General features: G+C 38.5%; 1 protein-coding gene across 3 annotated transcripts in view; it reads right to left on the bottom strand.

Moving 5' to 3' along the window:
• The window catches only part of creb1 (cAMP responsive element binding protein 1), a 44,257-nt gene that overhangs the window by 6,801 nt on the left and 12,653 nt on the right, over window positions 1-24,803 (bottom strand). The window contains exons 2-8 of one of the 3 annotated variants that reach the window (XM_062962552.1): window positions 18,639-18,736; window positions 14,712-14,827; window positions 12,792-12,938; window positions 10,685-10,785; window positions 8,943-9,085; window positions 5,341-5,523; window positions 1,459-1,609 (exon numbers count right to left, since the gene is read on the bottom strand). In XM_062962552.1, the coding sequence (XP_062818622.1) occupies window positions 1,459-1,609; window positions 5,341-5,523; window positions 8,943-9,085; window positions 10,685-10,785; window positions 12,792-12,938; window positions 14,712-14,819 (833 nt within the window). In that variant the 5' untranslated portion in view covers window positions 14,820-14,827; window positions 18,639-18,736. The remainder of the gene's footprint in view (window positions 1-1,458; window positions 1,610-5,340; window positions 5,524-8,942; window positions 9,086-10,684; window positions 10,786-12,791; window positions 12,939-14,711; window positions 14,828-18,638; window positions 18,737-24,803) is intronic. The other 2 variants (XM_062962558.1, XM_062962548.1) reach the window with 2 other exon arrangements.

Genomic DNA, 24,803 nt, shown 5'->3' with positions numbered 1-24,803 from the left:
TCGCTTGTTGTGTTGCTCACTGAGCTTCTCATTAGGTTGCTATCTTTAAGCATACAAGCTGAAAGGGTTGAAAATTCTGTTGTATGTATTAGTGTCCTTTTTATAAAAAGGGCCCTACATCACCAATGTGCTCTAGGTTTTATGATGAACTTTATAAAGGATTCAAGATGCTGAACCCCACAGCCAGATAGGCCTAGTGCCCTGGATAGTTTCTTTAAGGTTCAAACTAAAAACCTGGAGTGGGTTTACTACTCCACCGACAGGGCAAACACCAGTCAGCACTGCTCCCAGGGATTTTCTCTAAATTAGGGCTTCTTAATTTTTTTCCACCTGGGACATAGTCAAGTTTCTAGTATAATTTCATCCTATACCAAAGCCTTTTGTAGGAAAGCTGGATCTTGTCATTTCATTTGTTTGAGGCAGATGTAACAAAATATGAATATATTATGTGTGGGTATGAATGGAAGATGAATGAATAAGAGCTAATAATTTTGGAGGCACCATTCTAATATTAAGGCCTGCAAACCATTAACTACCTGCTTGCTGAATTGTAATTAAATCCTGCTAGTAAGACCTGAAATAGTTGACCTACCTGGTCAACTGTGATAAGAACTGTGACTGATGAGAGAAATGTTTACATCTGTCAACATTTGCTGACTTGATGAACTTTTGGGGCAAAGACAATCGTTCTTTTAATTTAAGGATGTTAAGAAGAAAGTCAACACAAGAGCAACACCAACCAAGAAGAATCAACATCTGGTCCACGAAACTGAGATGGAGCCAGGATATGCCAGGATGGAAGATGTCTATCATTCATTTCCAACTTTGGGACAACATAAGCAAAATATTGCTATATAAGTAACCATATGACAATCCAGAAATTGTGACAGATAGAGATGCTGTTCACCCGCTATGCTCTGCTCCATTGGGAAGGAGAAAGATAAATATGTGTCAGATCTGCTATGGGAAAGCAGGATTCTGGTCACTTTTGGAGCCTCGTTTTCTCATGGGAAGAGAAAGGAGTGTGTTTTGGGGATGTTCTTTCTGGAGTTTTGAAGTTTTGGTGTTTTGGCATTTTGGAACTATGTGTTGGCAGGCTGCAGTGGAAGCTGGGTCTGGCCTAAGCAGGTGCTTCTCCAAGGAGGGAGAAAAGATATGGTAATCTTTGTATGCATGAAGATGGATGCATGTAGATGTGTGTGAATGCTGAGTGAAAATGTAACCCACCCTTTGTCTGTTTGTTAGCCAATGTAACTGTAGTAGGTTGTTTGTAAATCCAATGTAGTTACATAGAATCGGTATGTCTGTATGTCTAATGTCATTCTTTGTTGTTCTGTAAAAGTTCTGATATACCTTTCAGACTGAAATGGCAATAAAAAGAACCTATGCTTTAACGTTATTGAAAAGTTATTCATAACACAGTGACATCTCGCTACCTGGCCTTGCACAGAAACAAACCTGTTCTTCATTAGACGGACTTCCCTCTTTCGTGCTGCTTCCTCTGCAGGCTGGGTGGGAAGGGCTGGGGACGATGCCATGACAACACCAGGGGCAATGGTGCTTGTGGGTGCAGTGCGGATTTGGTAAGTCTGGACATCTCCTGAGGCAGCTAGGAGGTGAAAAAAATTGTTAGCTTTGACCGGTCTGGAAAATTGCAAAACAATGTAAGTGTTCTTGTTGATGATGATTATAATAATAATAAGTTTATTGCCAGCCTCTCTTTGTGGCTCGAGGTGGTAGGCTTGTCCGATCGATGGAAAAAATGTTTCAATTTTCGTTTCTAAAATGGCGGACGCGCATGCGCAATCGCCAAAAAACAGGAAACGGGGGGGGGGGACTTTTCTGGGGGTCTCCCGCCCTCATTTCTTGAGCTATTCTCATCAAATTTGGTACACTGGGAGAACACATTCCACACTCTTTGCTCAACAAATTGCAGAATGTTTCCTGTCTCCTATGATTTTTGGCGAATTTTTATAACTTTTTATAATACACTATTTTTCAATATTTGAAGAAACCTGTTCCAGGTTTGAAAGTCTTATTTCCTGTTCAATTGGGTTCTTATCACTGTAAAAGTCCCTCTTCTACTTGTGTAGACTTTGGATTAGAAATGCAGCACACGCCAAGCAATGCCTTGACAGGATTGGCAACGTCCTTTGAAAACTATAAATTGCTGTGGACCCTCTATTGAATCAAATCAATGTCTGACTTTGTGATTGCAGAAATAAAACTCAGCCCAAGGCTTGGGAATAGAAATGGAGCGTGAGGGAAGCAATGCCTTGGCGGGTGCCCCACGTCCTTTGGAAACTATTTCTTCCAATGTACCCTTTAGGTTTGAAAACAATGTGTGTCTTTGTGATTGCTGCAATAACACTCAGCCCGGGGGCTTGGGATTACAAACGGAGCGGGAGGGAAGCAATGCACTTGCAGGAACGCAGACGTCCTTTGGAAAAAAAAAGTTCCCTAAAGCCAGCCACAGCAAGGACTCTGCCCCAAGCCCCCAGCCAATTTCCCCCCAAAAAAAACACAATATCGAACCAGCAACAACAGAAACACTCTACCCCCAGTTAGCCCTCTCTCCCCCAAACAAGAAAGCAGCAGCTTCCCAGCGCGCGCCAAACACCCTCTCTCCTCGGTATCTCCCAGAATGGCTTGGGTCGGCTGCAGTTGGGGATTTTTATAGAGATCCTCCACGTGGACACGGAGGACGCTAGCCCCCACCTTTGGCAGCCATCGTGGAAGACTCTGATTGGCCAGGGAGCGGCCATGTTAGGCTGCGCTAGGCTCCCATTCATGTTAGGTTGCAGAAACAAAAAAATAAATAAATAATAATTTTTAAAAAATATTAAAAAAAATTTTTGGAAGGAAAAAAATTAACGAAAATTTTAAGAAACAATTAGAGAATGGGCCAATGATGGTTCGAATTACATTGCCAGTTGCACCCAGGGAAAACGTTTCAATACTCGTTTCAAAAAACGAGAACAATCCGAAATAATTACGAAACGAGAAACATAACGAATATTTGGACAACCCTACGAGGTGGGGTACAATTCAGTTAAAACAGACTGATAGAAAACAGTACTATTAATATATATATAACAAAATACACACAAGACCAACACCAATAAAATGCAGGATAAATCAGTTTAAAATTGATTGGGTGAGCATGCGGGAAGAGATAGCTCTGCAATTGCGTCTTAAATTGCGCATTGCGAAAGTCCAACCTTGAGGTTACCAGTGAGCGGGCTAACATCTTTAGGTTCTCCAAATTTAGGAAGGGATGCAGCTGGCATAACAGCCTAAGCTGGTAGTAAGCACTCATGACTATCACATCTACTTGGACTGACATTTGGAGAGATGGATCCAGGAGCACTCACAAACTGCAAACACAATCTTTCAGGAGGAATGTAACCCCATCCAGGACTGGTTAATACTCCTCCAATTTTAGGTTGGGAACCTTAATTGCAAGTACAGTAGAGTCTCACTTATCCAACATTCGCTTATCCAACATTCTGGATTATCCAATGCAGTTTGCCTCCCACCCCGATCCACAGCTGTTTCTCTAGGCAGCAGGGATTGAACTTTTTATGGATTTAATTCTGACAATGTTGCTACTGTAAATTCATTTAATGCAATTCTATCTTTATTTGTAGTCAATTTGTTAGTAGCTAATGTTTTTTAGTCAATGTTTTGAATATATTGTAATGTTTTAGTGCTAAATTCATAAATACAGTTACTATACAACGTTACCGTGTTTTGGACTGCTTTTTCTGTCAATTTGTTGTAAAACATGATGTTTTTGGTGCTTAATTTGTAAAATCATAATGTAATTTGACATTTAATAGGCTTTTTCCTTAATCCCTCCTTATTATTCAACATTTTCGCTTATTCAATGTTTTGCCAGTCCATTTATGTTGGATAAGTGAAACTCTACTGTACTTCTGTCTATCTAGATTCAGATAAGACCAACCCCAGGTTAGAACCCTAAATGGCAAGCACCTCTTCTGCAGGTATTACAATATATCTATTTTGGACTGGAAAAACTGTGATTTGTGGTGATAAAGTTGTTTTAAATTCTATTGGGGTAATGTGGAATTTAACTAATGCACAATACGGTGCTGGAGAAGCATTCTAAAGATATTCTGGGCTGCCAAAGGGACAAATAAATGGGTCTTAGAGCAAATTAAACCAGAACTCTCCTTAGAAGCCAAAAGGATTATGGCAAGAGCATTACTAGAAAAGACAGTAATAGTATGTAACACGATTTTTGTCCCTGGGTTATAAATTTCATTTTCTAATTGGTTCTATTATAAAAATATGGAAGCATATGGAATCTGCTTTTTTTTATTAAACGGCAAAAACTTTTTCCATCAATTCGACAGTTTGTGGCAGTCACAAAAACTAAGTTTCTGGAGAATAACAACTACTTTCAAAGTAATTACCATACAATTAAACAGGAATAACACTTTCAAACGAGGAATAGATTTTTTTTCAAATTTTGTTACATAGTATAATTTATGGCAAAAAAGAAATCAGTAAGAAAGTAAAGACCAGATGGACTCAATCAAGCTCTGCGATTGCAAGACCTGAGCAGAGCTGTTGTTGACAAGGACTTGGGAGATTTTTCATAGAATCATAGAGTCACTGTAAGTCAAAATCGACCTCACAGCAACTAACAACGACATGGTTGAAGCCTGCATACTTTTATACTTCAAGTTTGGAAAGATAAACAATCATTTAATGGTTGGAAATTCTCACTGCTTTAGCTGTTCATGGACCTAAGAATGTGTATTCTACAAACATTTTTAAGCTAATGTATTTTTGGAAATATGACCAGCTCTATAAATGTATATAATAATAATAATAATAATAATAATAATAATAATAATAATAATAATAAGAACAACAACAAAAACAACAACTTTATTCTTATATCCCACCTCCATCTCCCCAAAGGAACTCGGGGTGGCTTACATGGGGACCTAGCCCAGCATAAACAAGAGAATCCAAATTACAAAATTAAAAACACATAACAAATAAACAATATAATTAAAACAAAAAAGTAAAAACATAATAAAATACATCAATCAACATCACAAAACCACTGACTGGGAAATGTGGGCATACAGTATTAAGGTTTATGAGGGAAGGGCAAGGCTAGTGCAAATCACAGAAACTAGGGCAGGGCTGGAAGTAAAGTGCTGGTCCATCTTCATATACTAACTACTTTCTTCCTTTTCCCCCTTTTATGTCTTCTTCCCCTGCCCTGCTCCCCATTTTGTAACCATACTTTTGTAACTCCAACTAAAAACATTAAAAACCATAAGACTTTTCTAGCCTTACCTTGTACAACAACTTGGTTGCTGGGTACAAGAATCTGTTGTCCGTCTGTGGTCTGGGCATACTGTAAAATGGTGGTACCAGGCTGGGTTGCAGCAGCATTGGTCATGGTCAGTGTCTGCAGGCCCTGGACTCCATCTGTGCCATTGTTGGCTAACTGGATTGCACCGCCCTGGGTAATAGCAACTGAAAGCATGGAAATGGCAGTCACCATTTTGAATAGTAACATCTTCACAGTCATATATACAACATTTCCAGACTTTTTTTCCCAAACAGATAATTAAAAATAGTCTGTCTCAAAGCTTACTCCTGCTTTGTTTTCTATGTGATACTGTGGGTTTTAAAAATGATATCTGCTGCAATTGCCAATGAAGTGAGATGCTGTCCTAACGACATAATCCCTGCAGCTGATGCAGACTTTTGTTTCTTTTTCGCACATTATTTTTGGCCACTATGGGACAGTCTACTCTTTACTAATGCTTTCCTCTAATTTCGTATACCAGTCATTATAGCTGGGACTGGCTGTGTTTCTTTTCAAAAGTCCCCTTTAAACAAACTTTTCTTTTTAGTGTGAGGAATCTATTATTTGATAGAGGGGAAAGCAATTTTTTTGGTTTATAGTCTATCATTTAATACTTCTCTTCATTATCATCAAGTAGTTGCTAAATGCCTCCTGAGTTTTTAAATATGTATGGTAATAAAAATTTTAATCAGCAGCACAATTAAGTCATTAGAAATAACAATCCACTTTTACTAGGGCTATGGTGTTATCTGTTTATTCCAATGGTTAAGAAGGTTCATTTTGTTTTCCACTTTTCTCTATATTATGTGCTATATGTCTTGCCCAGAACTTGAAGTTCTAGTCCAAAAATAACTTCACCATGCGTTATTTACATTCCGTTATGTCTTTTCAACATTTCTATTTAAATCTTTTTTTTTCACCAAGACTTTCATGTTAGTAATCTCTTCTTTGTTGCCACTTGATATTGATTCCTTTTTCACAAACAGCTTCTCTTGTTTCTCTGCTTTTAATTCATTCTAGTTAATTCTACTGTAGCATACTACACACATATGAGCCCACATCTAATGCTTCCAGTATAGACATCCCAGCTCTGTTACAGATAACACCAATCAATACCTGCATGCACAGCACTGCCATAGTGATAGTGGATATTAGCAGCACCACTCCCTAAAACAAAATCAGGACCACACTGGGGACCAGGACAAAGACTTGCACTACATCTTCCTTCCTTCCATTATCTATATATATATAAAAGAGTGATGGAATCGCGGCACCGAGCAAAACAACGAAACTAAACACCCTCCAAACTCCAAATTTGACAACAGAATCCATTATCCACGCCTCCAGGTTGAAACAACAAAACATCAGGTCAGAACCTCCACAGGATCCACTCACCCCACACTCCTCCAAAACAAGGGCGGGAGAGGGAATGCCCAGCTTTGCCTTTCCTCTCTCTCTGTTATCCCTCCTCCCATGACGTCACTCCCCGGCCGGCCGACAACGGCTGTTCCCCGCACGCGCCCTGGGAGCCGGAGCCACAGCTTCTCCTTCTGGCTGCCTCCTTCCCCTCACTTGCCGCCATCATCATGATCTCTCACCAGAGCACCCTCCTCAGCTTCTTCTCCAAGTCAGGAAAAACGGCAGCCAACCACACCAACAACGAGGAAGTCACAGGTACCTCCTCCAGGCCAACTTCAATACCATTGAATAGCCTTGCAGCTTCAAAGCCTGGCTGCTTCATACCTAGGGGACTCCATTGTCAGCCAACTTCAATACCATTGAATAGCCTTGCAGCATCAAAGCCTGGCTGCTTCATACCTAGGGGACTCCATTGATGGCCAACTTTAATACCCTTTAATTACCCTTGCAGCATCAAAGCCTGGCTGCTTCATACCTAGGGGACTCATTGTTGCCCAACTTCAATACCATTGAATAGCCTTGCAGCATCAAAGCCTGGCTGCTTCATACCCAGGGGACTCCCATTGTCGGCCAACGTGAATACCATTGAATAGCCTTGCAGCATCAAAGCCTGGCTGCTTCATATCTAGGGGACTCCATTGATGGCCAACTTCAATACCATTGAATAGCCTTGCAGCATCAAAGCCTGGCTGCTTCATACCTAGGGGACTCCATTGATGGCCAACTTCAATACCATTGAATAGCCTTGCACCATCAAAGCCTGGCTGCTTCATACTTAGGGGACTCCATTGTCGATCAACTTGAATACCATTGAATAGCCTTGCAGCATCAAAGCCTGGCTGCTTCATACTTAGGGGACTCCATTGATGGCCAACTTTAATACCCTTTAATTACCCTTGCAGCATCAAAGACTGGCTGCTTCATACCTAGGGGACTCATTGTTGCCCAACTTCAATACCATTGAATAGCCTTGCAGCATCAAAGCCTGGCTGCTTCATACCTAGGAGTCTCTATTGTCGGCCAACGTGAATACCATTGAATAGCCTTGCAGCATCAAAGCCTGGCTGCTTCATACCTAGGCGATTTCACTGTTGGCCAACTTGAATACCCTTGAATAGTCTTGCAGCATCAAAGCCTGGCTGCTTCATACCTAGGGGACTCCATTGTTGGCCAACTTGAATACCACTGAATAGCCTTGCAGCATCAAAGCCTGGCTGCTTCATACCTAGGGGACTCCATTGTCCGCCAACTTGAATACCCTTGAATAGCCTTGCAGCATCAAATCCTGGCTGCTTCATACCTACGGGGAATCCTCTTTATGCCACCTTCCATGCCACGAAGAAAACCCCACTAAGGACTATGCCACAGCAACGCGTGGCTGGGTACAGCTAGTAATAATAATATAATAATAATTAAAGTTTGCCAAGTTAAAGATGATCCACGTGGCAATGCTTCTTGCATGGTAATGGAAACTAGAAGGTGAATGTATGCTTGTATGCATGATTTATTGAAGGGCAATAATCACAGAATCTATCAACAGAAAATGAAATTAAATGAAATGCAGGCACCTTGTCACTTGAAAAGCTCTGATTTTAACTTTTTGCTGTCAACGGGCCATTATTGTTCTAATGCTTCTCAACTTTGGGATGCTTTATTCCTTCGAAAGAATAAGGCCCTTATTGATAGTGCATCTTCAGCTAATTCTGAGGAGTGTTTGGCCTAAAATAAATACCCTCCAGCAGAAGAGTGTAGAAGCAAGTTCTATTTGCCCTGCTATCTTTACTGAGCATGGGCTGATGCGCAACAGGATGTTGATCATAGGAGGGTTGTCACTTTAGCAATGCTGCTTGGATACGATCTGGCCCTTTAGCATCAGTGTAACTCTTGCAACTGGAACATACACATCTTTATTTTCTTGCAGCATCTCTAGAATCAAATTGTGGATATCTTTTGGGCACTTTCCACATATGTCCTCCCTATGCAGTCTAAACAATTCTGGCTCCTCCTCTCAAATTGTGATAGTGGGAAATCTGGAGCATTCCACGTTCTTGACTACTTTCTAAGAAACCGATAATGCAGACATCAAGCAGTATTTATTTTAAAATTTAGGATCTCTATGTCCTTTTCATCTCCAGTTATTTAATGAAAAACACAAGTCACATACTGTATTGCCCACTGCTTGTTTGGTAAATTGGAGTTGGCACTGTAACAGTAGTGATGGCAGGTGCTGCTGCTTCCTCTTCAGACTTTTCTTCTTCAATTCTTGGCACACCCGGGGCATCTGAGGACAAGTCATTCAAGATTTTTCTAAAAGGGAAAGAATATTGAAGAAATCTCACCCAGTTCTAGTAGCTATCATGTTTCTGGGCAATCACAATGACCACCAAGTCACATTAGATATGCAGAGGACTGAGGAATTGGAAGTAGTCTCTCTGCTTCCACAGCAGTGGTTTTCAACCTGTGGGTCCCCAGATGTTTTGGCTTTCCACTCCTAGAAATCCTAACAGCTGGTAAACTGGCTGGGATTTCTGGAAGTTGTAGGCCAAAAAACCTGGGGATCCACAGGTTGAGAACCACTACTCCCCAGTAAAAACCTACCTGCCATCAGCATAGCCCCTTGCCTTACAGAAGCAAGCAATCCCAACACTGTGGAAAGGTGATGCCATGGTGGGCACCTCTATCATATCACCCTTTGTTTCCCTCCTTTCTAGGGTATTAGAAGTAGTCCTATTTTTAAACATTTCATCATAGGAGACTGGCTCTAGTCTGTTTATAATGTTGGCGTTAATCCAATTGTCAATTTCAATTACAGCAAATTCAGTAAGAAATGGGAATGTGGCCAATGAACACTTACTGAAGTTTCACTGATTTAATGGGTCTACTCTAATTAGGGCTAACAAGTTGATTTAGGCCCTTTATTCCAACATTTCTAACCCCACATTATCTCTGTTCAAGTGCTGTGACCGAACTATACAGAGTATTCCATAATGTGGTTGCTTTAAGTTCAGGATGGTACTGGAATGTTTTAAAATTCCTTTTCCATTTATGTCTAAGATGGAATCTGCTTTTTTCACAGTACTCTGTGTTTTATTTTCAGGGTTTTCTGGCCAATAAATCAAAACTTCATAAATGGAAAATTCTTTTAAATCACACTTATATAAGTTAGAACTGCTAGCATTTTACAAAATAAAAAGAATTAGCAGAGAGAGAAAACATTTTATTGAGCTGCTAGGACTTCCAATTAAACACTTCAAGATTAACTGTATTTGCTATAATATCCCAGCTTGTTACTATGAACAAGCTGTCATAGCTGAAGGAGAAAATTTCCCTTGGGCTTGGATTCCAGGAACTCCAGGATAACAATTGCGGAGGTCCCCCAAATACAGTTGTTCTCTCAATCAATCTCCCTTATTTGAAAAGAGTGAAACTTTGGGAAGAGGAAAAGGTCTTGCCTAAGGCCTCAAGGGACAAAATGGAAACTTGAGGACTACAACTGGCCAATGGGACATAGGAAACTCATTTATGCCCTCAGATAAGATATGGTGAATCATTAACACTCAGGGGACAGATATTGTCTGTCTAAATCAGTGGTTCCCAATTTTGGGCCTCCAGTTGGTTTGGATTTCAACTCCCTGAAATCTCAGCCAGTTTACCAGCTGTTAGGAATTGTGGGAACTGAAGTCCAAAACACCTGAAGACCCAAAGGTTGGGAACCACTGGTGTAAATGCTGTACTGGACTCCAAAATAAGAAACAAGTCTTGGTTGTTAAGGAAACTAACAACCATGGTTAAAGGACTTCCAATTGACTTGCTGTGGATGCTAATTATAGGGAGGCATCCTTAGTGGTTTGGCAACTTTGCATATGCTGACCTGCTGCAAGTGTGTAGTAAAATTTAAATGACTACCTGTACGAAGGTCGCCTGGAGAGAATTTCCCTGCGTTTCTGGGAGTCTGTGACACTGTCTACTGATTCCTGTGAATCTTCACTCTCTGCAATGGTGGATATCTAAAATGAAGAACATAATCATGTTTTCTACTGTAAATATCTTAAGTAAGAGATATAAAGTTGGAAAACTGTCAATACATGTACACCCAAATAGCATCTCTATGTATCCAAATAGACTGCAGGTCAACAAAATTGTTACTTGAGGACATTCTGAGACACAGAAGAATTTTTTTCACAGGAAATGAGGTACTATGGGCTTTAATAATCCCAACTTTTGGGACAACAACAGAACTCCAAAAACAACAGAGGTGCTTGGTAGCAGGCAGTAAATATAAGATGCTTATCACAGAAGACTGGCAAGAATTTGCAGAACTAGTTGACTATTCAGCATGAAAATAGGATATAGGAAAAATTACTATGTTTCAAAACTATTACTCTAAACATATTTTCTAAGGGTGCGGGAACAGCACACACATGCACACATTGTCGTGGCAATCAGTTCCCTTCATCTGTAGGACGTGGGGGGGCACACTTCAGGTTTACACAATATTTCATGGAACTTTGAAAGATTGTGAAACAGTGAACTTCATATTTCAACATTCTTAGTGCATTCTTCTTTTTAATCTTCACCTTCTACATTCCAAATACTTTTGTTATCAGTCTCTTTATCTTCTTTCACTGTAATTAGAAATCCCTGCATGCCTGTTGAATTTTGGTGGGCTTCATTTGTCCAACGCGATAAATCTGGAATCTAGCTTTCAGTGTATGCAGAAGTATACACAAAAGGAGCTACAGAACTCATAAAGTGCAAACAGAGAACAATAGTCTTTATCAAAATGATCTCATTTTGAGGATGGGGCAGCTGAAATAGAGTATAGCTGATACAAACATCTATGCAAACACTAGCTTGAAAAATTTGCTTATTTGAGATTATCAAAATACTTATATCTGAAACACAATCAGGAAAACAAATTAATTTTGTTTTAAAAATAAAAAACAGGGATGGGCAAACGATGGTCCAGAAGGCTCCACAGATCTTGCCCAATTGCACGGAATCCTGAAAAATAGCCCTATAAATACTCTTTGTGGGGTACATCTTGCCTCCTAAATGTAATTTCTTTTTAGAAAGAAAGAAAAGTTTTGAGAGGTGGTATAATTACATGTTTAGGTGGCTTCTTTACCCTAATAGCTTCCTAAAGTGCAGTTTGCTGGTTCTGGGGGGGGGGGGGGCAGAGATACTTTTTTCATGGTGCAGGGGGTGTCAAGGCTTGTCTGTGAAGGTCCAGGTGAAAAGACCTTCAGATGTACCCTTGCATTTAAATAAAGCAATTCTACAAAATCAAAATAAGAATCCAGAATTAAATTGGCAGAATTAAATGAAACCTTGGTCATTTCACCTCACATGCTTGAATCATAAAGCCAGTAACCTGGATCCCAGGCTTCATACCTGGACCAGATAAATTCTCCTCAGCTGATGCCCATCAAACTGCACAAACTCACACTTTCCAAAGAGATATTTGGGTCTTACCAAACTCAAACAAACATCTCCTCAGAGATGGAACTGTTACATTTACTGCTTTGCTGTCTAAACATCTAAGCAAACCATTGTTTGTTTATAGCAGACTAATTAGCAATTGTGTAGAACCCATCCTCTGAGAGTTCAAATACACTTTTCCTTTACACATACATTTCCAACAGCTCCTTACAAAACTAAGTTAGACCTCTCTGGGTTTTTTCTGCACTTCTCTGCTCAAAAAACATCTCTTGGGGCTGAAACCAGACCCTGCCTGTGTCCTTCAGAGCCCTCGCCTCAAAAAGAGATTTAAAAACAAAATGGAGTCAAAGTTAATTATTAAGAGCCACAAGGAATTTTAAAGAGATGAGATCAAAGTGGGGAGAAGTTTCATTCTAGCAATCAAGTCTCCAGTCCAGTCCAGAATGCAGTATAAAATTTTCCTTTAAAAAATCAATGGACACATCATAGGCATATACTAACGAATGACACTAAGGAATAATTAAGGTATGCTTCATTAGATAGTGCAATTTTTAAAATCCTTTCCATGTACCTGAACTGTCTGGACTTGTGGAGACTGAATCACCGATGGCTGGGCAGCCTGAATAACACCATGGACTTGAACAGTCTGCCCGTTGGGGAGCTGTACTAAGGTTACAGTGGGAGCAGAAGATGTTCCGTGACCTGCTGGCATAGATACCTAAAAAAGAGAGACAACAAGAGCCATTACTTTAGCAATGGAAGAAATCTCTTGATCACAGTACAGCAAAACTGTGATGGACAAATTTGACTTAATAGGGTGAGATATGGACAAACCTTTTGCATTTGTATGCAGCCCATTCTCCCATCTTTTTGCATAATGTAACAAGAAACAAGGGAGCAAATGACAATAGCTTCCCATGTAATTTGGATTGGAAAAACAACAGTCACCAGCTATGGGAAAAAATAAAATCTTAAACCACAATTTGATTTTGGTTGAAGATCCTGATTTATTCTGAAGCTGATAACTATAGATTATTATCTTGGATGAAATGGGAAAGTATGGTTAATTTGATACTTCTGGGTTTAATTTCACAAAGGAAGGAAAGCAACGTATGCGTGTTGGCAAAAGGTTAACGAACACACAGAGCCAAGGTGCTCTGAAATTAGCCCTGTCTGCTCAGAAACTGGTTCATTTTGTAGCAATTAATGTAATATATTGTAACAGTCTATAAACCTGTCAAATTCATTGTCACGCTTTGCTTTAAGAATGGAGTTTTGTGCTTATGTAATTTTTTAAACAACATATTTGACTGTTTGCATAAATATGGTCCAAATGTAGCTGGTGGCTCCTGTCACTTTTATTAAAAGTGGTAGCATGCCAGTAGTAGTGCAGATAGGAGAATTATACTCTAATTCAGGGGTCCTCAAACTTTTTAAGCCGAGGGCCGGTCCACAATCCTTCAGACTGTTGAGGGGCCGGATTATCATTTGAAAAAAAATACAAACAAATTCCGATGCATATGTGTTATTTGTAGTGCAAAAACAACAACAACAACAATGAAAGACCAATAAATATTTAAAAATAAAAGCAATTTTAACCAACATACATTGATCAGGGTTTCAATTTTAAGTGTGGTCCTGCTTCTGGCCAGTGAGATAGTCAAGTTAATTAGGGTTGTTGTTGTTGTTGTTGTTGTTGTTGTTGTTGTGTGCCTTCAAGTCATTTCAGACTTTGGGTGAGCCTGAGTCTAAAATTTATTTATTATTTATTTACTGCATTTATTTACTACATTTGTATCACACCCTTCTCACCCCAAAGGGGACTCAGACTGGCTTACAAATTATATGTACATACAATATATTATATTATTAGCATAGCACAATATTAGCATTATAGATTAGTATATTGAACTATACCACTATACTGTAATATTATTAGTAATATTATATGTAATATAGAATATATAATAAATATTATTATACGGTATTATTATTAGTGTTATATTGTACTACATTATAATATTATTATCAATATTATATGTATATACAATATATTATATTATAAAACTGAGGGCGGGGGCCAGGTAAATGACCTCGGAGGGCCGCATCCGGCCCCCGGGCCTTAGTTTGGGGACCCCTGCTCTAATTGTTTATTAAGGAGCCTTTCAGGTAGTGCTTGCAGCCAAGGGATCAGAGAGGAAAGTGCGTGTGCAGACATGCATACCCTACATTACAGCAGTTTTTGGGGCTGGACTGCATTTTCATCAAGTTTTTCCTGACCTTTCTGGACAGCTATTGTCTTTTTTTTGTATTGGAGGAGTTGAGAGTGAGGAAAAATGTAAGAGTTTGAGTACGACAGACCAAGTGTCATACATTCAAGAAGATTCTTCCCATTAAAAAAAAACGAGGAAGGAGGATTTGTTTTTTAAATGGAAATAGAACGTTGAAATATAGAAAATAGCACCCAGGCCAAATCGGGCCAGCTTTGTACCTGGGCTAATGTTGCTATTTGTGGCTGTACCGTCATTTGTTGATTTTCTGCTTCTGTAACAGCTGCGTCTCCACTCTGCTGGTTGTCTGCACCAGATTCCATGGTCATTTAGTTACCTATAATGTAACAATTTGCATTATTGTTTTAATTTTTTATGTTCTGTACATTTCCTTCCTAAGGATTTGCTTATATTAAATATATCACCAGGTTATTGCATAAGTTGTGCCACATAACTTTCCCCCCTTTTACACATAGTGCTTTAAGCATAAGCATAGATATTTTAGCAATTACAGATATGCGTATAAACAACCAGGAGTTAACAACACAAGCCTAAACCTATTGTCAACCCCTCTAGTAAGTGGGTAGGGCCCACAGAAAGGCATGTAATTTAGCTTGCAGAGGATACCTCCTGCTGCAGCCTCCCAAACAAACTTGGCTTGAGATTGGTGCTAAAGGGGACCACATGATGTGAGGAGTTGCCTTTGTCAGATTTCAGGGTGTTTCCTAACCCACAGCCTCAATACTGCACTCACTCCATTTAGCAGGATCTTCTGTTCCTTGGGAGAGCCTGTTTGGGGGCTAAGGAGCCTGGCCATAGGGATGGGGGAACAATAAAGTCAGCTTCCATCAACCCTGTCTTGTGATCTTTTCTCTGGATCAAACTCCTTGTGTTTAAAATTGATTCCCAACTTTAAAATTTTATTCAATAAATGTAAGGTCAACAAGAACTATTGTATTAAAAATTCATGTAGCAAAAAAATTACATTACTGTATTTAACACGATGTGTCGCAAAATGTATCTGCAAAAACAACTTAACTTAAAATGAAATTAGCTTAAAATGAGCTTAACAAGGCAATTTATCAATTTATGATAAATTATAATTCCAAGGCTCTTTTTATATAATGTACAGTCGTGCCATGTTGTGCACTATACCAGTATATTTAAATTTCATTTTATTAATTCTTGCTCAATTTTCTAATTTATATAGGTCCTTTTAAATTCTGTTCCTATCTTTCACTGTAAGTCACCCATCCAGTTTTGTGTCAACTGCAAACTTGACATGGACTTATTTATTCTATTTATCTACGTCATTGATAAAAATGTTGAAGGGGAATGGCGGTAAGGCAGAACTCCACTCAGTTTGAAGGGCTGCTATGGACAATTATTCTTTTGAGCACCGTTTTCCAATTGACAGTGTTCCCATCTATTCCACATGTAATCAGTTTACATTATGGGTAACCTTATCAAAAGCTTTGCTGAATTCCAGATAAATCATCCACAGCACTACCACTATCTGCTAGAGACCTTATTAAAAAATAAGATTAATAATTTGGCAAGATTTATTCTTGAAATCCCCCTTTTAGCTTCTGTTGTTCACTGTATTGTCAGCAAGATACTTGCAAAGAGATTCCTTTACAATCCATTCTAATAGATTGACTGGTCTGCAATTTCTTGATCTAAAGGCACCATAGTATTTTTAGTTATAACTGTCCATTGTAATACAGCTGCACATTTGTGGTAATCTACTTGCTTAGATTTGTAGTATCTAACATATAATCAAGGAGAAATAGCCATTATGTTGGCTGTGAGACAAGTATGCAATCATCATCAAAGCCAGAGCAGAAGTGTGAACACAGGGCAGCAACAGATGAGACAGGAGGCAGTCTGCAAAAGGGGCGTGTGCTTTTCTAGTAGCTTAGAACTCAGGTTTATCTTAGTCTGTCCCAGTAACATTTAAAAAGACTGCCTCTGCTCTCTACACAGAGGCAGGGAAGTGTCAAAGAGCTGCTCCCACTTTTCAAGCATGCAGCATTACAAAAGGTCAGAAGTGGCATTGCTGCATCAACCTGTGTATAAGTTGACCTAGATTTCTGGTTCAATTTTTTGTCAAACATTTTTCAACTCATATATGAGTATATGTGGTAATTAACCATGAATTTCACAGCAAAGTATGTTCACACTAAAGAGAAAATTGGAAATGAAACCACACATTGCATGATCATAGTCTAAAATATGCTTTCTAACTTTCACATCAAATATGCTTACTGCCACAATTTCACTAGTTATTAGAGTTTGCAAGCCCAAATGCAATGTGTATTTGGGTTGGTTTCTCCCTCAAATACAAATACATCCATGTGTTAAAATTCAGAAATGAAGCATAACAGCAGGCCAAGAACCATTAAAGAAGGTCACTACTGTCAGTTGGCCTTTTGGTGGTGCTGATTCCATTGGGCATTTCTTCCACCAGAAATTTGTACTTTCCACTTAGCACTTGTAGGTAGATAAAAACTAGAGAAAATGTTACTGAAATTTGGTTTGGGGTTACTTGTGGTCGGGAACTACTGTTTTATAACTGTCCTCCATTGCATTTGATTTTGAGATTTGGTCTGTTTTTCATTATTATATTATAATGTTGATGGTATAATTATGACGGAAAGGAAGGCTGTACTGTGAATAAAATTCAAAAGCTTAATCACAGGACAATGGATTTCAGACATTGTTTTTCAGATGATTGTCAATACTGGATCAAGGTTCAAATCAATATTAGAAAAGAGAAAATTAGTTTTGGGCTGACACATAGAATTTTATTTGACAGTATAATTCAGACCACTGCTTGATTATTCAGAAACTTATCATTTATTAGATTCTCCATTATTCGTACCTTCATAACTCAAGAACTGAATGTTGAAAGAACACATTCTTTGACAAGTCAAATTCTAGAAAGGTTGACAAGAAAACTCTGAAATATGTCTGAACACACTTCTTTTTCAACAATGTGGAAGAATATTTTACTTCTCAGATCACTGAGCATATGTCTGTCCTTTAGAAAGAGATTCATTTCATGCCATTTGTTCTCAGACCTACCTTTTCCAAAAACCTATGCTTTGCCCTCAACTACTTTCCCCTTGGCTATCTCCTTCAGTTCTTTAACTACATCATGAACTGCTTCTCATAGAAAACCATATACTGCATGGTCAGCATCAATGCCTAGGATCTTAGTAGCACGGATAACAGAAAATGTCTATAATTTCTGGGAGTTGGATACTCTTCCCTTCCTAATTCTAATTCTGAATCAAATCACAATTAGCATTTGCAATCAATATTGGGACTGTCAGGAATTCCTCCAACTTATCAAAGGAAAAAAGGTATACCTGCTAATAATTTAAAAGTGGTAATGTCTCATTTGAACACTGCAGGCTTTTACTGTCCAATGTATCCCCAGTTTCTTTCCTCTAACTAGCACAGGTTTCTATGCCAGGAGTTTTAATCTAAAACAGGCATAGGGAAAACACTGAAGAAAAGAAGATATTATGATATGGTTAAGCAGAGAAAGATTAATTTGTGATCACTTTATTTATTATATTTTCTTTGGCTTGGTTTCAGTAAAGCAAAAATGGTTAACCTATGGTTCATATGCAACCACTGAAGTCCCTATCCTGCCCTGGTTTATGCCACCAAAACTTGGCAGCAAAACTGCTAAAATCTGGTTTAAAAGCCATTGAAATAAGCACTTGTTTTAAAAGAGTTTCTGCATAAACAAACTTGCAACAGTACACTTAGTAGCCAGCCAGGAAAGATCCATTAGAAGATACATATTCTATTTGTTTTAACATTTCTTTGCCATCAAAACACATCAGATTGCTTTGCAAATGAATTTGGGAAGTAGAACCCATGGCCAGTACTGGGGCATGAAACTAGCTCCCAGCTTCACCCAATCAACAATAAACTAGAGGCAAGGCTCACCTACTTTCTGAAATGTTTTTGCATGGAACTTATTCATATTTTTTCTCCTACCTCTGAACTAAAACAAAGGTTTTTCTCAGGCAAACTGATCTTTTTTAAAAAAAAACAGACAAGCAGATATCTGTTTTTCTAAACACCCCATGCCATCTCAGGAATTATGAATGGAAAATATCACCAAATACCTTAATGAATTGCAGTATCAATAAACATGGAGATACTGTACTGTTGATCACACAAATGTATTGTTGTAACTTTCAGGTAACGTAAGTTGATTCAAAACCTAAAATTTTGGCAAGAAACATAAGCTTTAGTTCTTACTAAAGAGCATAAGAGTACCCAATATACGAGTAGCCCCATGTCATCCTGCATCCAAACAATACTTATTTTTTGGCATTGTCCCCAAATGCCAGTACCTTGTATTAACCACACAAAGAAGACATCACTGAATTAATACCACTAATACCACTATATATAAGCAAGTTTGAAAAACTCATAGTGACTAAAGAAATTACACCTTTAAAGAGTATTTTTTTAACTTTCAAAAATATGCTATCCTTTCCATTAACTATATTTTCTGTTTCCCATTAAGAAGCATCATGCTAATCATAGCTTTTAGCTGGCTGTACTCACAAAACCCAAAGAACTAGCCAATAGAAACTGTCCTTTATGGCACACTATGTGGTAATAGTAACTATAAGGAATTGTATGGAGCTTCAGCTTCCGCTGTCGACGGGCTGAGCTAATGACATTTAACACTTGCAGAGCTATGGCCTGTGTGTGCTGTGCGTTGCTTCACTTCTCATCTCCCATGTTTTTCTTGGCTGGCACTGACATAGCCCTAGGATCATTCTGCTGGCCTGAGCCTAGGAATAGCTAGCTACAGAATATGATTTGAATAGTGAGTATGGGGCCAGAATAGTGAACTGCTTGGGAGACAATGAGGCAGTACTTGTTCACTAGTATTAGAAAAGGACTGAATTCGTATTCTTTGTCACTCGTTATGCTGGCTAGGTTGATGGGAACTATGGTCTAGTGTGCCAGATATTCTTCACCCTCTGCATTAGAGATTCCAGAAATACCCCATTTCCTATTTACAGATTGAAATTACTAATTAATATTTATTTATATGTGCTCCATTTTAAAACAACTCTTTAAAATATGTATATTATTATTACTCTTAAATAATCATCTTATTTTATTTATTTATATGTTTAGCTCTGGACTGTGTTAGTGGAATTATAAAATACACCAGTGGGCAAATGTATTTTATTTGGAATATATAAAAGTCTGCTCAATTTGTAATTTCTTCTTGCAAGACACCGTGTGGTTGAAAGAAGGATAAATGATGGATTTAAAGTTTAAAAACTGTTTTTTGATCACATTGTGAAGTTAAACCTCATTCTGTTTGTTTTTTTAAAAAAACTATCAACTGGGAATACTTTATTCTGCTTCAGTTTCAAAGAGGGCAGAGTGTATTGATAAAGTAGCTGCTAAATATTGAGAAAATAACAGGTTCACACACTGGTATCTTAGAGCAGATATCATATAGCTCGCTACTTCTTTGGGTTTGTATTTAGAGTGTTGTTGACTTGATTGTTTTAAGTACACCTTGATAATTCTGAATACAGAAACACCAGATTTTTATATCAGGTCATTTATGGATTGAGACTTAAGTGTGAATACCGATAGGTATTCAAAACATCTAGAACTTCCATTAAAAAACTCCTGCTTCAGATTCAAACAAGTCTTCTATAAAGCCTGCCTTCATTTATTTTGTTCTTTGATGTGTCTTCAAATTGTTTCCAACTCATGACAATCCTAAGGTGAACCTATCACAGGGATTTCTTGGCAGCATTTGTCTTCCTCTGAAGCTGCGAGTATGACTTGCCTGAAGTCACCCAATTGATGTCTATTGCTGACTGGGAACTCAAACCCTTGTCTTCAGAGTTGCAGTCTAATCCTGAAATCATTACAGCACACTGGCTCTCTCCCATTTTTGCACATTCCATTTATTGATGTTCACTGCTGCACCTGACACTTTTATTAAAATGAATTTATGCTCCCAAAGTATCCTGTTACCAGCTCTGAAGTTTATCACCGCACCCCAAAACAAAAAATCGTGACTAATAGAATTCTGTGTTCTTCTCCACCCCTCCAATATTAGCTGCCAACTCCCCTTCAGTATAGGTCAGTGTTATGCATCAGCTGTTGTTCTTTACTACAGTGTTAAGAGTTGTACCAATGTGAACTCAGTTATCTACTTGCCTGGGATTTGAAACCAAAGTTGTGAGTTTCTACTGGAACAAGCAAAGGATGAACTAGAATAATTTGCATCATGCAGCCTCAACTCACTAAAGCAGCGAACCGCTTTAAATCCGGTTTCTGCCTCCTGCAGAATTCTGGGGTTTGTAGTTTAGTGAGACCCAGGAACTCTCTTACTGAGCAGTTTAAAGGCCCCTCCTTAAACTACAAGTCCCAGAATTCTGCAGGTGGAAGAAACTGGATTTAAGGTGGATCCATACTCTAGTGTGATGAGGTCCCAAAATGTTGTGGAGTTGGATGCATGATTCCACAGCTCACTGGCTAACATTTACTACAGTTAAGGTCAACTTGCATTGTGCGTGAAGTACCAGTTTACCTATCAAGGAGTGAGAAACTTCACCTCCTGTAGATGCAACTGTGGCAGACACAGCAGACAAGACCTGCTGGAAGAGATCTGACAGCTAAATGAGCTGTTGGAATTGAAAAACCATCTAAAGACCTATCTCTTCCGGCACACCTACCCAGCGAGTTTTAATTACGAATTTTAAATCTGTGTCTTATGTTTAATCTTTGTTCTGTGTATTTTAATATGTATTTTGTAGAAATATGTTTTAATATGTGTATTTGTAGAACATTTTTAGATAGTGTGTTTTTAGCGGTGTTGTAACCAGCCTTGAGCCTTGAGGAGGCGGGTAAGAATTATATTATTATTATTATTATTATTATTATTATTATTATATGCATTTTTAAAAGACACATCTGCCACAAGGTGAGTGTTTATTTTTTATTAAGCAAAGAAAAGAACAGAGGATTAACATTAGACATCAAATGTTCTATGTACTTAATATATCAGAACGTATGTCAATGCTAACATATGAAAAATATCCCATTATGTCTAAAAAAAATTAGTATAATCCTGGCCTGTAAATAACAGAACTACTGACTCCTAGTAATGCTTACTTTTAAATTCCTATGCTAGGTTGAGTTGTTATGCAAGTGGGAGAGCTTTATATTTAACTCATGTGTGATGTCTGTCAAAATAAGTTATTTCTATGATACTGGATTCAAGCGAGAACAAGGAGAATGTATCATTTATGGGAGGACTGTTGGAGCTAGACCTTGATGGGAGAGGGCTTTTCATGCCCTTAAGAAATATGCTTTCATTCTTCTCATAGGTGAGAATGGCAGACACTTATATACTTAAAGTGTGATATGACCAGAGGTATCTCTGTGGAAGTGATGAGGCCTGCTATTTATTTATTACTTATGTTTTCTTCAGTTCATAGAACTCTCAGAGCCAGTACTCCTACACACCTTCCATAATGCAATTCCAGATTATCGCTTTCTTTGTCTCATATCCCTCATTGGGAATTGAGTGTGATTCTGTTTTGACCTTGGTGTGGAATTTCTGGGATCTCACATAGGTTCTACTACAACTCCTACACCTCCTTTCCACTGGTCATGCCAGCAGAGACTCCTAGGAGTTGAGGTCCCTTTGGAAGGCCAACCCAAACCAATAATCTACATTGTCCTATGTGGGTACCATTTTGTGATCACACTGCAGAAGGGACAGAGAACATGTTGGTTTCCATATTTTGAGCTACCATTACTACCAGTCTTAGTAGAGTCAATAATGGATGAGGGACAATGGGAGTTGCTGTTCAACATCTGGAGGTCTATACATTTCTCACACTTCCACAATTTGAGAACTCCTCAAAGCCCGCTTTAATTTGTATACTATTAGAGAAATCAGGAATCCATATGTTCTTGGGAAGGAATAACTTGAGTAACATGGATATGGTTTGCATAAAGAATATTCCTGGTTGACTAGCAGTTCCTGTTAAAAAGAACAGCTAATGTGTGATGGGAAAGACCTTTGCCCAATAATAATAATAACAACAACAACTACTACTACTACTACTACTACTACTACTACTTTATTTTTGTATCCTGCCTCCATCGTCCCGAAGGGACTCGGGGTGGTGCACATGGGGACAAGCCCAGACAACAACAGATTAAAATACAGATAAAAATTTAAAACATAATACATAAAAACATAAAACAACACCTCCCACTGCTGCCTGTCAGGATAGATAATAATGTTCGAGATAGAGGAAGAATCTGAGGATCTGATATAAATAACCTACCATATGTACTCATGTATAAGTCAAGGGCATGTTTTGGGGCCAAAATTGTGGATTTTGATATACCCATAGATAAGTTGAGAGTCATTCTGTGGAGAGAGGAAAGCACCAACAGCCCTGTGCGTGGGGCAGTTACTCCTGGCTGCTACCACAAATTTCTTATCCCGGCATTCAAAATGGCCAGAAGAAAGCACCATGGTGAAGACACTAGAAAGGATCTGGCCTTCTATTAAGTTCTCCTGGGACAGACTAAGCCATTGCCTTTCTCCACTCTGTTTAGAGAATAGGCTCTTTCCTTTTTTTGATAAGTCAAGGTACACTACCCACACTAATCACTGGATAAGCTGACCCAGTTTTTTTGGGTTGATCTTTTTGACTAAAATTTCTAGACTAGCACAGATGTAGTAACTATTTAATAGAAATTAAATATTTACATTGGGAAATGTTTACAAATCAAAACACATATTCTCTAAGAGAGTGTGTCGGCTTATTTTTAGTGTATATATCTGCAAACTGTTCTAACAAGAGCTTTGTATCACTAGTATCTATTGCTTTCCCCTACTATTTATTTTGCATTATATTTCTGATCAGTACTATATCTATCCCAAAGACAGATTACCTTATGGATATATAGTGTAGTCCTGCACACATTTTGAATGACAAATTAAAGTGCCTCATCATGAACAAATCTGCAGCTGAGCACCCACAGAAATTAGCAAGAGGCTACAGCCTTCCCTCAATTGTCTGGAAGACTCCAAAATGCTGTTTAGATTAAGAAACATATAACCTTCTTACCATCATCAATATCGAGACTGCTCCTTCACTCTAGTCTTTATAGGTAAGAGTTTTACAATTACAAAGAGCAGGGGCAAAATGTTCCCAAAAGGAACCAGAATGAGTTATCCTCCTAAAGAAGACAACACTAATGTGACTTCTTCTACATATTTGGTAAATATACATTAAATTAATGGAAGAACAAAATTATTAACTCTCTATTGCAAGCACATTTTATGGATACTTTTAGTAGCACTCCAAGAAGTAATTAAGTGCATTTGTCTCATCCACATTCAAGAACAGGGTGCAACCTCACAGGGCCTTCTCAGTGGTGGCCCCCTAGCTTTGGCACTCCCTCCCCGGGGAGATTAGATTAGCCCCCACTCTGTCCACTTTCCGCAAGGACTTGAAAACCTGGATGTTCCAATGGACCTTTGAATGACAATTTTAGTCCCTGATCAGGTCTGCCCAGCCTTAATTTATTGATTAGGTTTTCTCAGCACTTTACCCCAGCCTTGGCCCTATAGTCTACATTTTGCACAAGTCCTTGCCCTTTCCTCTCAAATCTGATCATGCCCACAATGTCCTGGTTTACTGGTTCTTGATGTTGGTTGGTGTATTTTTATGATGTTTTAACTCTGTTTTTAATTATTTTAATTAGATTGTGTGTTTATTAAGTTTTTAATTGTATTTTAGTTTGTAATCTTTGTTTAGGTTGGGCTTGGTCCCCATATAAGCCTTTGGGGAGATGGTGGTGGGATATAAAAATAAAATTATTATTAACTTCTGGTTAGTGAAATGAGAGGGATGATTCCTTCCCTTCTGTAGCTCTGAATGCTCACATGACCTGCAGTGGAGGAACAGAAACATTTATAGCAGTTCTTCAACAGAGAAAGGAATTGCAGGACAGAAAATAAGAAATTACTCTCCTGATACCATATACCACTTAGTAAAATGTTGAGTGTGAACCAGCAAGCTGAATGTTTTGTGTTTGCCTATCAGAGCCTCATAAAGAAACTTTTAGGGCTATGAGTAAAAGATATGCCAATATCTTGGAAGCACATCAGAGAGCAAGTATATTTATTAACCCTGTCAGATAAACTGTGTAGCTGGGATACTATATTTTTTCACTTCAGATTTTCAAAACTTTCAATACATTTATGTTAA

The sequence above is a fragment of the Anolis carolinensis genome, chromosome 1, assembly GCF_035594765.1.
Source record: "Anolis carolinensis isolate JA03-04 chromosome 1, rAnoCar3.1.pri, whole genome shotgun sequence".
Taxonomy (NCBI): Eukaryota; Metazoa; Chordata; class Lepidosauria; order Squamata; family Dactyloidae; genus Anolis; species Anolis carolinensis.
The sequence above is the reverse complement of the archived record's forward strand: the minus strand, read 5'-3'. Positions and strand labels throughout refer to the sequence as shown.